The sequence below is a fragment of the Buceros rhinoceros genome, unplaced genomic scaffold (assembly GCF_000710305.1).
Source record: "Buceros rhinoceros silvestris isolate BGI_N320 unplaced genomic scaffold, ASM71030v1 scaffold21377, whole genome shotgun sequence".
In the NCBI taxonomy this organism is placed as follows: domain Eukaryota; kingdom Metazoa; phylum Chordata; class Aves; order Bucerotiformes; family Bucerotidae; genus Buceros; species Buceros rhinoceros.
In genome coordinates this window covers 65,464-76,836 of record NW_010421937.1, presented here as the reverse complement: position 1 = coordinate 76,836, position 11,373 = coordinate 65,464, and the positions used below count along the sequence as shown (strand labels likewise).

The window sequence follows — 11,373 nt, the reverse complement described above, 5'->3', positions numbered from 1 at the left end:
AGGGAAGGGAAGGGAAGGGAAGGGAAGGGAAGGGAAGGGAAGGGAAGGGAAGGGAAGGGAGCACTGTTTTTCAGCATAACTGAAGTCAAAGCAGGTGTTCTTCAAGAATGGAAACTGAAGGAACAGTAACAGCAAAATGTCAAAGGTGAAAAGAAAGATGAAAGCTTTAAGCAAATTGAAAACACGAGCACAACTAAAGAACTGGAGGCTTTACTGAACTCACAGAGGTGAAAGGAGTAAGGAAAAAGACTCAAATACTAATAAAAATATAAGCAACAAAAGTTACTTCCTTTCCTCCTGCTGCCAGCACCTCCATGACTGTTTCTAGGGAGCTGAAGAGGCACAGTTTCTGATGTGACATCATGGGCAGCCTGGGTAGAGTCAACACTTCCCATCACTGCATGGCTTAACTATACTTTTTTGCTCTCCAGTAAGTTTACCACAGAGCTATTTGTTTCGAAACAATAAAATGCCTTAGATTTGTATGTCCAAAAGTGATGTGTTGGAACAACCTTATAAACTACAAAACAGTAAGTCAATAGCAAGACTTACAGAAGAAATGGACTTATAGATGAAATAGGAAATGAAGCAGTTTTGTTACTGAGGGAGATACGGAGTTTCATTAAAATTGCCATAGTACTGGAGTTAACAAATACTGTATGCATATTTCCAAAAGTCAGTAGATCCAATCCCAGGAATTACTTTCTTCAAGGTGTGGCAAACAGGTTGAAATGGAAATTAAAAATGAAGTAACAGAACACCCAATGGATGTGATTGGGACAGGCATCACAGTTTCTATAAACGAAGAAAATTTATCTTAACAGCTATAGTTCTTTGAAAGTGTAAGTAGCTTAGGGGATAAGGGAAAATGGATGAACTGCATTTCACTTTTTCTAAAAGCCTTGAACCTTACAAGATGCTGTTAAAGAAGTTCTGTTTAAAGAGCAAAGCGTGAAGTAGTGACATTGACCTCAAAGTAGCTAGGACAGAAAAGAAAGAAGAGGAATTTTTAGGTGCATATTTAGAGGAAATAAGGAAGTAAAATGCTGCAAAGTTTTACTGGCTCCCTACTCTGGCCCTACTGCATGTGCAGGATGGCCTGTTAGTGTTAGGAGTTGCTGTTTCCTCCTCTGACCCCTGTGGCATTTTCAAAGGTGATTTACTGAGTCCTATGGCATGTGTCTATAGATAAAAGCAACTACACCCTTTAGCTACCACATCTACTGTTTGTCCTCAGCACTGCCCTCTTGGGTTTCATCACTGTATTTTTCCTGCATCTTATGGAAAATGGGTTTTTCCAAAGGCTTGTGTCTGAAAGATCTGACTAGCAAAGACATGGCATTAAAGTGGATTTGGGTAAATTATAAACATCATCCACATGCCTCTAAGATCAAGCATTCTGGCAGACTCCAGGGCTGTCGTCTCTCCAGCTGTTGCCTCCGCTGTCCTCAGAGAGGAAGGCAGCCGAGGAGCTTTCACATCCAAAATGCCTGGTTCCCAGGGCAAAATACAAGCTAAGAATAGCGGAGAGGTTCTGAAGTACCTCTGTCCTTATATAGTACCTGGGTGAGCAGCAAGTCCTGGAGACCTGCTCCGGGGGCTCTGAGATGTTTTGCTCCCTTGGAGCTGTGGTGCTTTACAGTGAGCTCAGCCCACTGCCTGCCTGGGGCTTCCTGTTGCCTGCACCTCCTTCCCTGGATGACTACACTGGAAACCAGAGCAGCTTCACACAGGAATGGGGTGAGAACAGGCTGGCTCAGGCTCTGCTCCCCTCTAACCCTGGGATGGGGATCAGGATGGGGGATCATCTCTAATAACCTCTGCCTGAAGGCAGCAGGAAGCTTACTGGCAGCTGGAAGCCACCAGAGAACAAAAACGGACTCAGGATTTTAATCAGTGGCAAGTTGGAAGCTCCCTGCAGGATTATTTGGGGAAGAATGGGTAATCTCTTAATTCAGGCTAATCTCAGACTCATCATAGAGGGAGTGAAGAGTTAGTAACCAGAGTCAGGAGACAGCAGTGAGGGAGGGAGAGGACAGGGGAGGAAGGGAAAGTAAGTGGCAGGCTCAGGCTGTGCTGCAGCAAGGGCTGCTCTGCTCTATGTTTCTGCCAATGTTTGCAGTGATGGCCCCTCAACTGCCCCTGCGGTTTTAGCTACCTTTTGGTGCCAGGGGATCACAGATCTTGAGCTCCCTATGCCTGCTGCATCCAGATGTGCCCTCGTTCACTAAAACTCTTTTTCTAGGACTGCTGCCTTCTTCCTGATTGCAGGATATGTCTGCAATCTCTGCCCAGATGGGACTCCAGGGACAGAATGCAGAGTGGCAGCTAAAAGGCCAAGATCCCACCAGGACTGGGCAGAGTTTATGGAGAAGCAAGGGCTGGCTTTAAGCCATGAAGCAGGGAGGCTGCCTGCTCACTCAAAGATTGGCCCGTTTGACCAATTCTATTTGTCTACAGGTTTTGCGTGTACCAAAAGTGCAAAATGCTCAATGAGCAGCAAAGCATGGACACATACATATCTGTGAGCCGTGATGTACCTTTTGAGACATGTGTGTGCTCTGGAATGCATCTCTTTCCTGCGCGTAGCCTGCATATGTACTTGTACGCTCTCAGCTGCAGGGGGAATGTGATACAGCAAGTGTCACACAGGATGTCAGAGGTGATGCTTTGCGCTGTGAACCTCTGAAATTGTGAGGGCCTGTGGAAACCTACCCAGAGCTGGGAGTTAAGAGAAACAGAGCAGAGGGGTGTCTGGGAGAGCAGCAGCCGGTCACTGAAGGAAGCGGGGTGTAATGAAAGCTGCTTTGCAAAATGTTGCTGCAGTACGGGACCACTTTGGTTTCTGCCAAGTGATGCTTTCCTGTGTTAGTACCTGCACAGAATTCCCAAAACAGCACTGCGTTTTGAATGTCTGATCTGGTGTTAAAGGCCAGTTTTCTGATGCTTTTCTGAACACATTCCTTAGGGCTTACGCTCAATGACGCTAATAGAACCTCATACTTGTATCTAACATCCTACCTAGAGAAGTTTGGTCAGACATCAGCATCTCTAGCCAGGGAGGACCCCCTTTGCAATCCTGCAGTGGCCCCCTGCCCTTCCTACCCTGGCTGCAGCTTGCACTGCATTAATTCCCACTGCTCTGGCTCCTGCTGGGGCTGTAGACTGGTATTAAAGACTGGAAGCAGCTGCCCTTCTCACCACCCTAATCAGATTGAAAGAGCGAGGGAGGTGAAAAAAGTTAGTGCTTGCTCAGACACATTTGACTATGTTTGAGACGATTACAGACGAAAAGCTTGAAGGGGAGTTGATGTTTTGTATCAATTTACACAGTGAAAGGCCTTCTAAAGCCTGTTGGGAAGAGCCTCATAACTGTGTAACGCTACTGTTAGATGATTACCATATGATCTTAGGTAAATCTGCCTAAGGGTTGGGGTTTTTTTAGTGGAAATGCCCCACTCAAATAAATGAAGTCATCTGTCATCTGCTAATACATGCTAAATGACTGCTAGCCTGTCAGTGGAAAAGTAAAATGTCCCCCCAAACCACGTGAATGCCTCCATAGCATATGGGAGCTATTCACTCTGCCAAGACCCATGAGCCAGGAAAATAGACAGAGGACAGCTCATATCTGCATTTTGTTATTTACGAGTATTTTATTTACTTGCTTGCAAACAAAGCAGTGGACTTGGCAGATTTGAGGCTTTTTTTACAATAGGTTTGTCATGGTTTAGTAATCAGGAGAGCCAGAACTGTTGTTTGAAGTCTTTAAAGCAGTGGTTCCCAGATTTGGAATTGGGACTGTGTGTGAGTTTCTTGACTCCAAAAAATAAATGAGACTAGAGTGCCACAAGCTGCACTTTTAGTCCAGGCATGCAAGCAGTAGTTGGAGATTGTTGCCCCCCAAATGCAACTTTTGCTAGGGTGGAACCTGTGCAGCAGCTCTGACTGTGCCGGTGCATGGTGTGTAAGCTAAAGGGATGGACTGTTTTGTGTGGTGTTGTTTGGGTTCCTGCCTGCTTGGAACTTGCACAGCAGTGAGATGTAAAATTGCATTTACTACCTAAATAAATCTGTACGGTGCCCTGACGAGTAGTGGGTCCATTCCCCTAGGGCAGCAGCAGAGCAGAGGTTTCTGAAGCCACTGTGGCTGCAGCATAGCAGAGAGGCTCAAGCAGGAGAAACTCAGGCATTCAGATCCAGAGAAGATGGATTCACAAAAACCCACAGGAGAGCCCAGGCTCCCAGTGAATCAACGTGCCTGGGCCTCTGCAGCTTGAGAGTCTGCCTTCTCCTGTGACAAGCTGCAGGGACATACGTGGGCTATGTGATTTCCAAGCGCAGTAGGAACAGTGCAGGATGTCCAGCTGACAATGGGGGAAGTCCTCCCTCAAGCTTTTCAGCCAGTCAAAGGACAAAGCTTGCTGTTGCCTCCTTATAAAATACTCATTACGTGTATTAGGCTTCCAGACAGACTATATCAGCTGGAGGCATCGAACATTTGGAAATTCTACTGTTGACAGTTTATTGTGTTTTTATCCTTTCTCGTGCTTGCAGACTGGAAAATTTTTTGGTGCAGTGGATGGCTCAGTAATGTCCCAGCTGCTAAACATGGGCATGTTCAGGCGGTAAGTGGGGGATCTCTGTGCTGTACTTCTTCAGTTGGAGTGTGGGTCAGAGCATATTGGTCCCCATAAGCAGCACTTGAGCAGGGAAAAATGCACATGCTGTTGCATGTGACTCTTTTATTTTGATACAAGGGCTTCTTTAGCTACCTGGCCCCTCTCCTGACTTGCTCAGCCATTGTCACCACACATTCTGTTTCTCTTCATCTCCTGCTCTTCCACCTGCTGCAAAGCATGGAGAGGGACTGTAACTCCCCATCTCCACATGGCCAGAAAGCAGCTGCTCCGCTGTCTTTCCTGGGGCAAGTTGCTATGGGAAACACTCCTTAGCATTTTGTGTATAAAGTGCTTCAGCTCCTCTTGCCACTTGGAAAGCCTTTTTTGTTTTTTTTTTGGGCTTCCTTTTTTGAGAGCCCCCCAGATCTGACATTACAGTTGGCGGAGCACATTTCTCTTTCCCCTAAAACTACCCCTGTTCACCTGACTCCGCTCTACTAGCCCATGTCAAAAGAGAGTTCGGAGTTTCAGAGGCTTGAAAACAGTAACGAGGGGGACCTGAATTAGTTACAATTGTAATACTCATGCTTCACAGCCTGCTTTACTCACCATCTGAAATCAGGGACATATTTCCTCCTGTGCTGACCCAGTTACATTAATCCAGAGTCTGTATTTCTCGCTTTGCAAGATCCAGCACTGGTCAAACAGCAAAGACACTTGTAAGCAGGCCACTGCTTTAGTTGTTCCATAAGGAATTTTTTTAGAAAAAGCTGGCCTGTGTGTCCCGTAGGCCATTGCATTGCTTACTTTTGACTGCTTTCTTGTTTTGTTTGCAGGGTGACCATGTATGATTATCAAGCAATGTGCAAAGTACCCTACCACCACCACAGCGGTGCCCGGCCTCTGCTCAGCGTACGTATCTGTCGGCATGCAGCCCTCGCTGGGCTTGACTGTGGAGGCTTTCTCCTAGCACGTCTCCAACACCTCAATGTAGCACATTCCCCAAAACAGTTTAGTAGATGTTTGCCTTCAAGAGATGGGACTGTCCAAACTTGTCTAAGGCAGATTTCTGAGACAGTGATGGCCACTGACAGTGGTTTCCAGTTTGGTTCTCTATTGATGTATAGGATGATCTCCCTGGAATTCAGAAGGAACAGGGAGAGGGCAGGAACTAGGCTATGCCGTATTTCTCCTAAAAGCCAAGGAACCATCTAGCAGCTGAAATGGACAGAAATGCTTTTCCAGGGCATAGTTTTACTTAGCAGCTCAAAAGGAGAATTGCACTGTCAGGGATTAGAGCACCTGGGAGAAAGCTGACAGCCTTTCGGGAAAGTGTGAGTAGGCTCAGAGCAACAGAGAGAGGGGTTAAAGCTGCAGAGAAATGCTGGTTGCTCAGGAAAAAAAACTATCAGTGAATAGTTTTGCCAGTATCCAAATGCAACCTCTCTTTAGCCTGACACAGGCTAATAATCTAATGCTACTCTACCTTCCTAAACTGGCCTCAAACAGGCAAACTAAGTAATTACTCAACACTCCAGCCCCTTTAAACTAGTTAAAGCAATCATAAATAGGGATGTGTTTATTACTGTTATGATCATTTTTTTGATACTTTAAAATGTGCTGGAAGTACTTCTTATAGCATGGCATTGCAATTTTTTTCCAGTGAAAGAATTTTCAACAAAATAGTACTTTTAAACAAGATGTTACATTTTTTAACAATATGTCAGTTTTGCAATGGCTATACTTAAGCTGGATAGATAAAATGTTGTGATTGTAGTGAAAATATTTGCTTGATCATATCCTCCAATTCTGATTACTGAAAGATTACTTTCAGATTACTGAAAGAAATGTCACAAAATATGAGCTGCTAAAACCCAAGGTGAATGGGAAAGAGAATAAAAAGGTGAACGTTCAGCCTCCATGTCTCATTTTCCCCTCTAATAAAACCACAAAAGAAAAGAAAACCAAGAAAGAAATCAAGGAAAGTCCATTTTTCATGTATATACCTAAAAATCAGTCAAATTCCCAACCATCTATACATTTTACTATTGGCTGACTTATTTTGGCCGAAGGTAAGTCACTTAGCAGTAATGGAACATTACCTTGTGTCCTGTGACTGCTGCATCTGTTTTGGGTTTGAGGATACAGGCGTGATTATGAGAGGGAGAGATGAAGATTAGACATGGTTGCAATGAAGAAAAGCAGCAGCAGGATCCTCTGCAGATGAATTGTCCCTGGGACAATGCTAGATTTCTAATCTGTAGCTGAAAAGCAGGAGGATGATGGAAGTCATGCCATCTTGAGGAAAAGCTGGATGAAAGCACAGTTAAGCATAATCAATCAATGGCAGATAATACTAAATCCTGGGCAATGCTGTCACTCGTCCCAGAAACACCACTTGCCCTCAGAACGTGAAAGCATCCTAAACTGGTGGTGTCCCATTTAGCTGTGTTTCTCTCCTGCTCTGAGCACTCAAGGTCATCCATACTGGAGAGAAATCACCAAGCAATTACATCTTCAAAGTCCTTCATACATTTGCGATAAACTCCCTGACCCTGACAGAGTGGGGGTGAGAAGATATTATTAGTAGCAAGACAGCTCTGCTGGCTTTTGATATATTTTGAACATTTTCCAGTGATGCCCAGACCTTGAATTTCCAGCCTGTCTTCAAGAGCTCGGATCACTAGAGGGAATTGGTCTGAAATGTGGGGTCCTGCATAACAATTATAAACTTTCTGACCAGGTCCTTACGGTATTCCTTGTTTCTTCTTTTGTTCTCCAGCCAATTTATGCCTTTCTAGCTGCAGTGAAATGGCTGATAAGTGATTTCCTCATGTGAGTACCAAAAGATGGGGGTGTTTGGGAGGCTCAGACCAATGGGGGCGAGAGCTGAGAAAGCTGCAAGCGGAGGCCCTCACGTAGGACATTGCTCTCAGCCTTCTCCTGACATTCAGCTCAGCGCCTTGCTCCTGGGAGACAGAAAGCTATTACTATTCCCATTTTGAGAGGCAGAGGCCCAGAGCGGGTCGGGGATTTACCTGAAGTCACACAGTACAAAGTGGCAGTCAGAAATAGGCCTTGTGTCTCCTGGGGCCCCATACAGTTCCTTGATGCCGAGTCCCCTTGCCTGTCTCCTTTGCCCGAGATGAGTGAATGCGCACCTTCGTTTCGCAGGGGGCGAAGGCTGAAGGAGGGAAGCCAGGGAGCTCAGCTCTGAGTAACAGGCAAGGGAGGAGAGAGAGGAGTCCTTGAATCAATCTCTGGATTCAGGCTTACCTCAAACTGCTGGGGGGAATCAGAGTTCAAGCTCAAATTAGGATGGAAGTACCACTGCTCAGCTTGCTGGGTGTGCAAAAGGGAAGGTGTGGAAGAGATCCAGCTCCAACGACCTGAGCATCTTGGTGCAGAATAATTCAGTGTGACGTGCAGCTACGTCTGGGTAGGCAGAGAATGGGCTCCCTGGTTGCCATCCATGACTGCTCCTCAGGTGGGTCCCATGGTGACTGAAACCCCTCCCAGCCTCAGGGGTTGCTGTACTCATTACTTCCTTCACAGTACGTTGAGGCCCACCGTGCAGAATGTACTTCAGGAAAAAGCCCGAATATTCAGATATTCCACAGATATTCTCATCATACAGAGCCACACTCTGTCATGCAGAGAGGAAAAAAAATTTAAAAAATAAACATCTCAGACTTCCACTGCCAGAAAATTCGTAGTAAACATTTTAGAACTGATACTCACGGGGCGACGGGGCCATCTCCCCGACACCTGCACCCTTCCAGGCTGCTGAAAAAGCATCCTCTGTTCTTGCTCTTTTGACAGCTTCCTTTTGGAGTTTAACATGAGTAGTTTCTGGCACTCAGACAACTTGGCAGATGGTGAGTACGCAAGAGTCCAGCCGCCCCAGAGCACGTGAGTGTTACAGCCACTGGTGGCAGAAGAAGCTGTATGGGGAAGCCTGGCCTCGTGCGGGGATCCTGCCATCTGTCCTGCCACCTCTCCCTCCACAGACACTGGAATCCAGCTTCCAGGTCCCACCATCACCCCACCTCCCTCCCCATTTCCACCTCCATTTCAAGCTGCCACAGCACCAGAGCGGTCAGGGTAAGGAGTGTGTGGTTCGGAGCATGCTGCTTGCTTTCCTCAGGGTAACTGCTGGGCTGGGGGGAGGCTCTTCTTTCCAAGGACCCCCACCCTACGTGCAGTGGGATGAGAGAGACCATCAGCTGCAAAGCCCATCGGTTGGAAAGGCTCCTTTCCAGTCTTTCCAGAGAGTGGCCTACAGGACAGGACAGAGCAGGGCTGGAGCAGCAGGCTCTCCCAAGCCTAGCGGGGGCCCACGAAGAGACCCAAAAGCCTGTAAGGTTCAGTAACACATCGGGGGTCTTCACTTTCTTACTGGACTCTCTCTGGAAGAGACAAGATGATGACACATGGTATTGCAGCTGAGAGCAGCTGAGTACAGCAGAGGAGGATGTCTCAAATATCCTGGGAGTCTCTGCAGCCCCATCCCTGCCCCTGCAGGCAGGGGGGCTATTAATGTCCCTGAGACCCCAAAGGGAAAGGCGAGGAGTGCTCTGCACAGCCATGGAGGTGCTGTTATTACATCCTCACTAATTATTCGGCACTAACGGTGCTTTTAGTGGAGACAGTGGTACCTTCCCTGCTAACTGTGGGGCTGAGTCTTCTGCACTGAACCCTCCTGGTGTAATGGGGAAACAATTGTTTTTAGAAACCACAATTTCCTGCTAGTCAGAGAACCAGCCCAATGTCTGGGTACTGTATAGGTCCCACTCACCTCCTCCAAAGAAGATCATCAGAGGTGGCAGTAGAAGTTGCGGCTATCCTCTATGCTGCCCAGGATGCTGCTAAACAGACATCAGTCACGATAACAGGAGTGGCCCCATGCAGAAACTGGTGAGGAAGAGTCAGATGAGCAAGTGCAGTACTTGTGGCAGTGCAGGAGAGGCTGTCCTTTCTGGAAGACAGACTGACCTGGTGTTCCTGCAGGTCACTGCCTGGGGGCTAAATGGCTGCAGCTTGATTTACTCTTTGCTTGAGGAGAGGAAAAGGGGAGGGGGATTCTCACTGCTGCCTTGCTCATCACCATTTCCTTTGTGCTTTCTTCATCTCTCTTCCACACCACCTCCATGGCTGCTGTGTGAAAATTCATCTCTTCGTTGTGCTGACATCCTGTGAAACTGTCATGTGGCTCCATCTTCATTGTCTCTGTGTGTCATGCGACTTTTTCAGCCAAGGCCGTCTTCCATCACTGTAAGTAGAACCACTGAACAGCAAAATGAGGAGGATTTAGTGAGAAATCCCAGGATAGGAAAGACTTTTTTCCACCTTTTGGACAATGGGGAATTAGCAGCAAGATGTGACAAGGACAAGGCAGTGTCTGGCTCTATTTCCCTGCCTTGCAAAGAAGCAAACGATGCTGCTACTCATTTAGCTGGCTGAGCTGGTGATGGAAAGTCTGTCACTGAGAAACCAATAAAAGAAGGGACACAGCAGCCTCCCCAGGGACTGCAGGCACAGACAACACTATCGCTTATTGCTGCAGCATAGATGGGCCTGTAGCCTGGTACCAGGGCATGTCCTTCACTTTGGTTCCCATCTGCTCCGACCTTTTCAGTTGTTATGCCAAAACCGAAGGCCAATCCGTGCTGCCTTGCAGGAAAATCTATACGGGTCTCATAGACTTCACTTATTAAGAGGCAACATGAGTCTTCTTTTCCACACCCGATGGCTTAGTTCCTTTTGATGAATCTCAGCCCAGCTCCAGGAGAATGCAGAACTACTTCCAAGCAGCTCAACTGATAAGTATATGCTTTAGCTCATAAATCCACTCCTACAGGCAAGTAGGAGTCCAGACTGTGGCAGTGTTTGTATCTCCCTGCTTCCATATCTGCCTTCTATTCACCGATTTGCTCTCTGCCCGTCAAGATGTATGTGCAAGTCAGAGATAGAGAACTAGAGGCAGTTGGAATGTGTCTTACTGTATCAAGAAGAGGAAGATGAAAAAATGGTTGTCCAAGTGTGTGTGTGGGGGAGTAGTGGGGTGGAAGAATACTACTGGGGCTGGAAGAAATGGATTGCACCTGTTGTTAAGAAGGGACTGTAGATTTTTGTCAGAGATGTTAACATTTTCTTGACAACATGCCAAGGCTGGTGTACGCAAAAAACTATGAAGAGAAGGAGACATTTTGTGAGAGAGAAATCGAGCTCGCATTTATGTTCAGAGGATCTAATGCTCACCCTTGCCTGTCTGCGCACCTCTGGGTCTGCAGCACTGAGCCTGTTTCTGCTTCTCTTGCTTTCGGGGAAGGTGAGACTTGCTATTGGAATATGGACGTGCTATATTCAGACTGCACTCATCATGCAAACCTGCTTTTCAGAGGTGGTGAGCAGACCTGTTTATTTCCACAGACTTTTCACTGCTCTCAGCGTCTCCTTCCTCTCTGTGTTTGTAAGGGCTTCTGCTTTTATGGTCATCACCAGAGGTTTGAAAGCTTTTAATTAAGCCAAAAATACTTGCAGCCAAGGCATGCAGCCTGGAAACGACTTTCTAGAATTCTGTAGCTCACAAAAGTTTCTCTTTAACTGCATGGTAATGTACACAGAGGATATTTTACCAGATAATTGATTAAATTCTGTGTTTTGCATTTGTAACGAAGTGACAGATTTTGTCTCATGTCCCAGAGTAAATCCACTGACTTGGGTGCGTGATTTATGCTGCTGGGAAAGA

General features: G+C 46.6%; 1 protein-coding gene across 1 annotated transcript in view; it reads left to right on the top strand.

Moving 5' to 3' along the window:
* Nucleotides 1-11,373, top strand: part of LOC104496726 (voltage-dependent calcium channel subunit alpha-2/delta-4-like) — a 29,431-nt gene that overhangs the window by 8,476 nt on the left and 9,582 nt on the right. Inside the window, exons 6-10 of the mRNA XM_010139886.1 lie at nucleotides 4,558-4,628; nucleotides 5,459-5,534; nucleotides 7,405-7,457; nucleotides 8,445-8,500; nucleotides 9,876-9,896. Coding sequence (XP_010138188.1) covers nucleotides 4,558-4,628; nucleotides 5,459-5,534; nucleotides 7,405-7,457; nucleotides 8,445-8,500; nucleotides 9,876-9,896 — 277 coding nt within the window. The remainder of the gene's footprint in view (nucleotides 1-4,557; nucleotides 4,629-5,458; nucleotides 5,535-7,404; nucleotides 7,458-8,444; nucleotides 8,501-9,875; nucleotides 9,897-11,373) is intronic.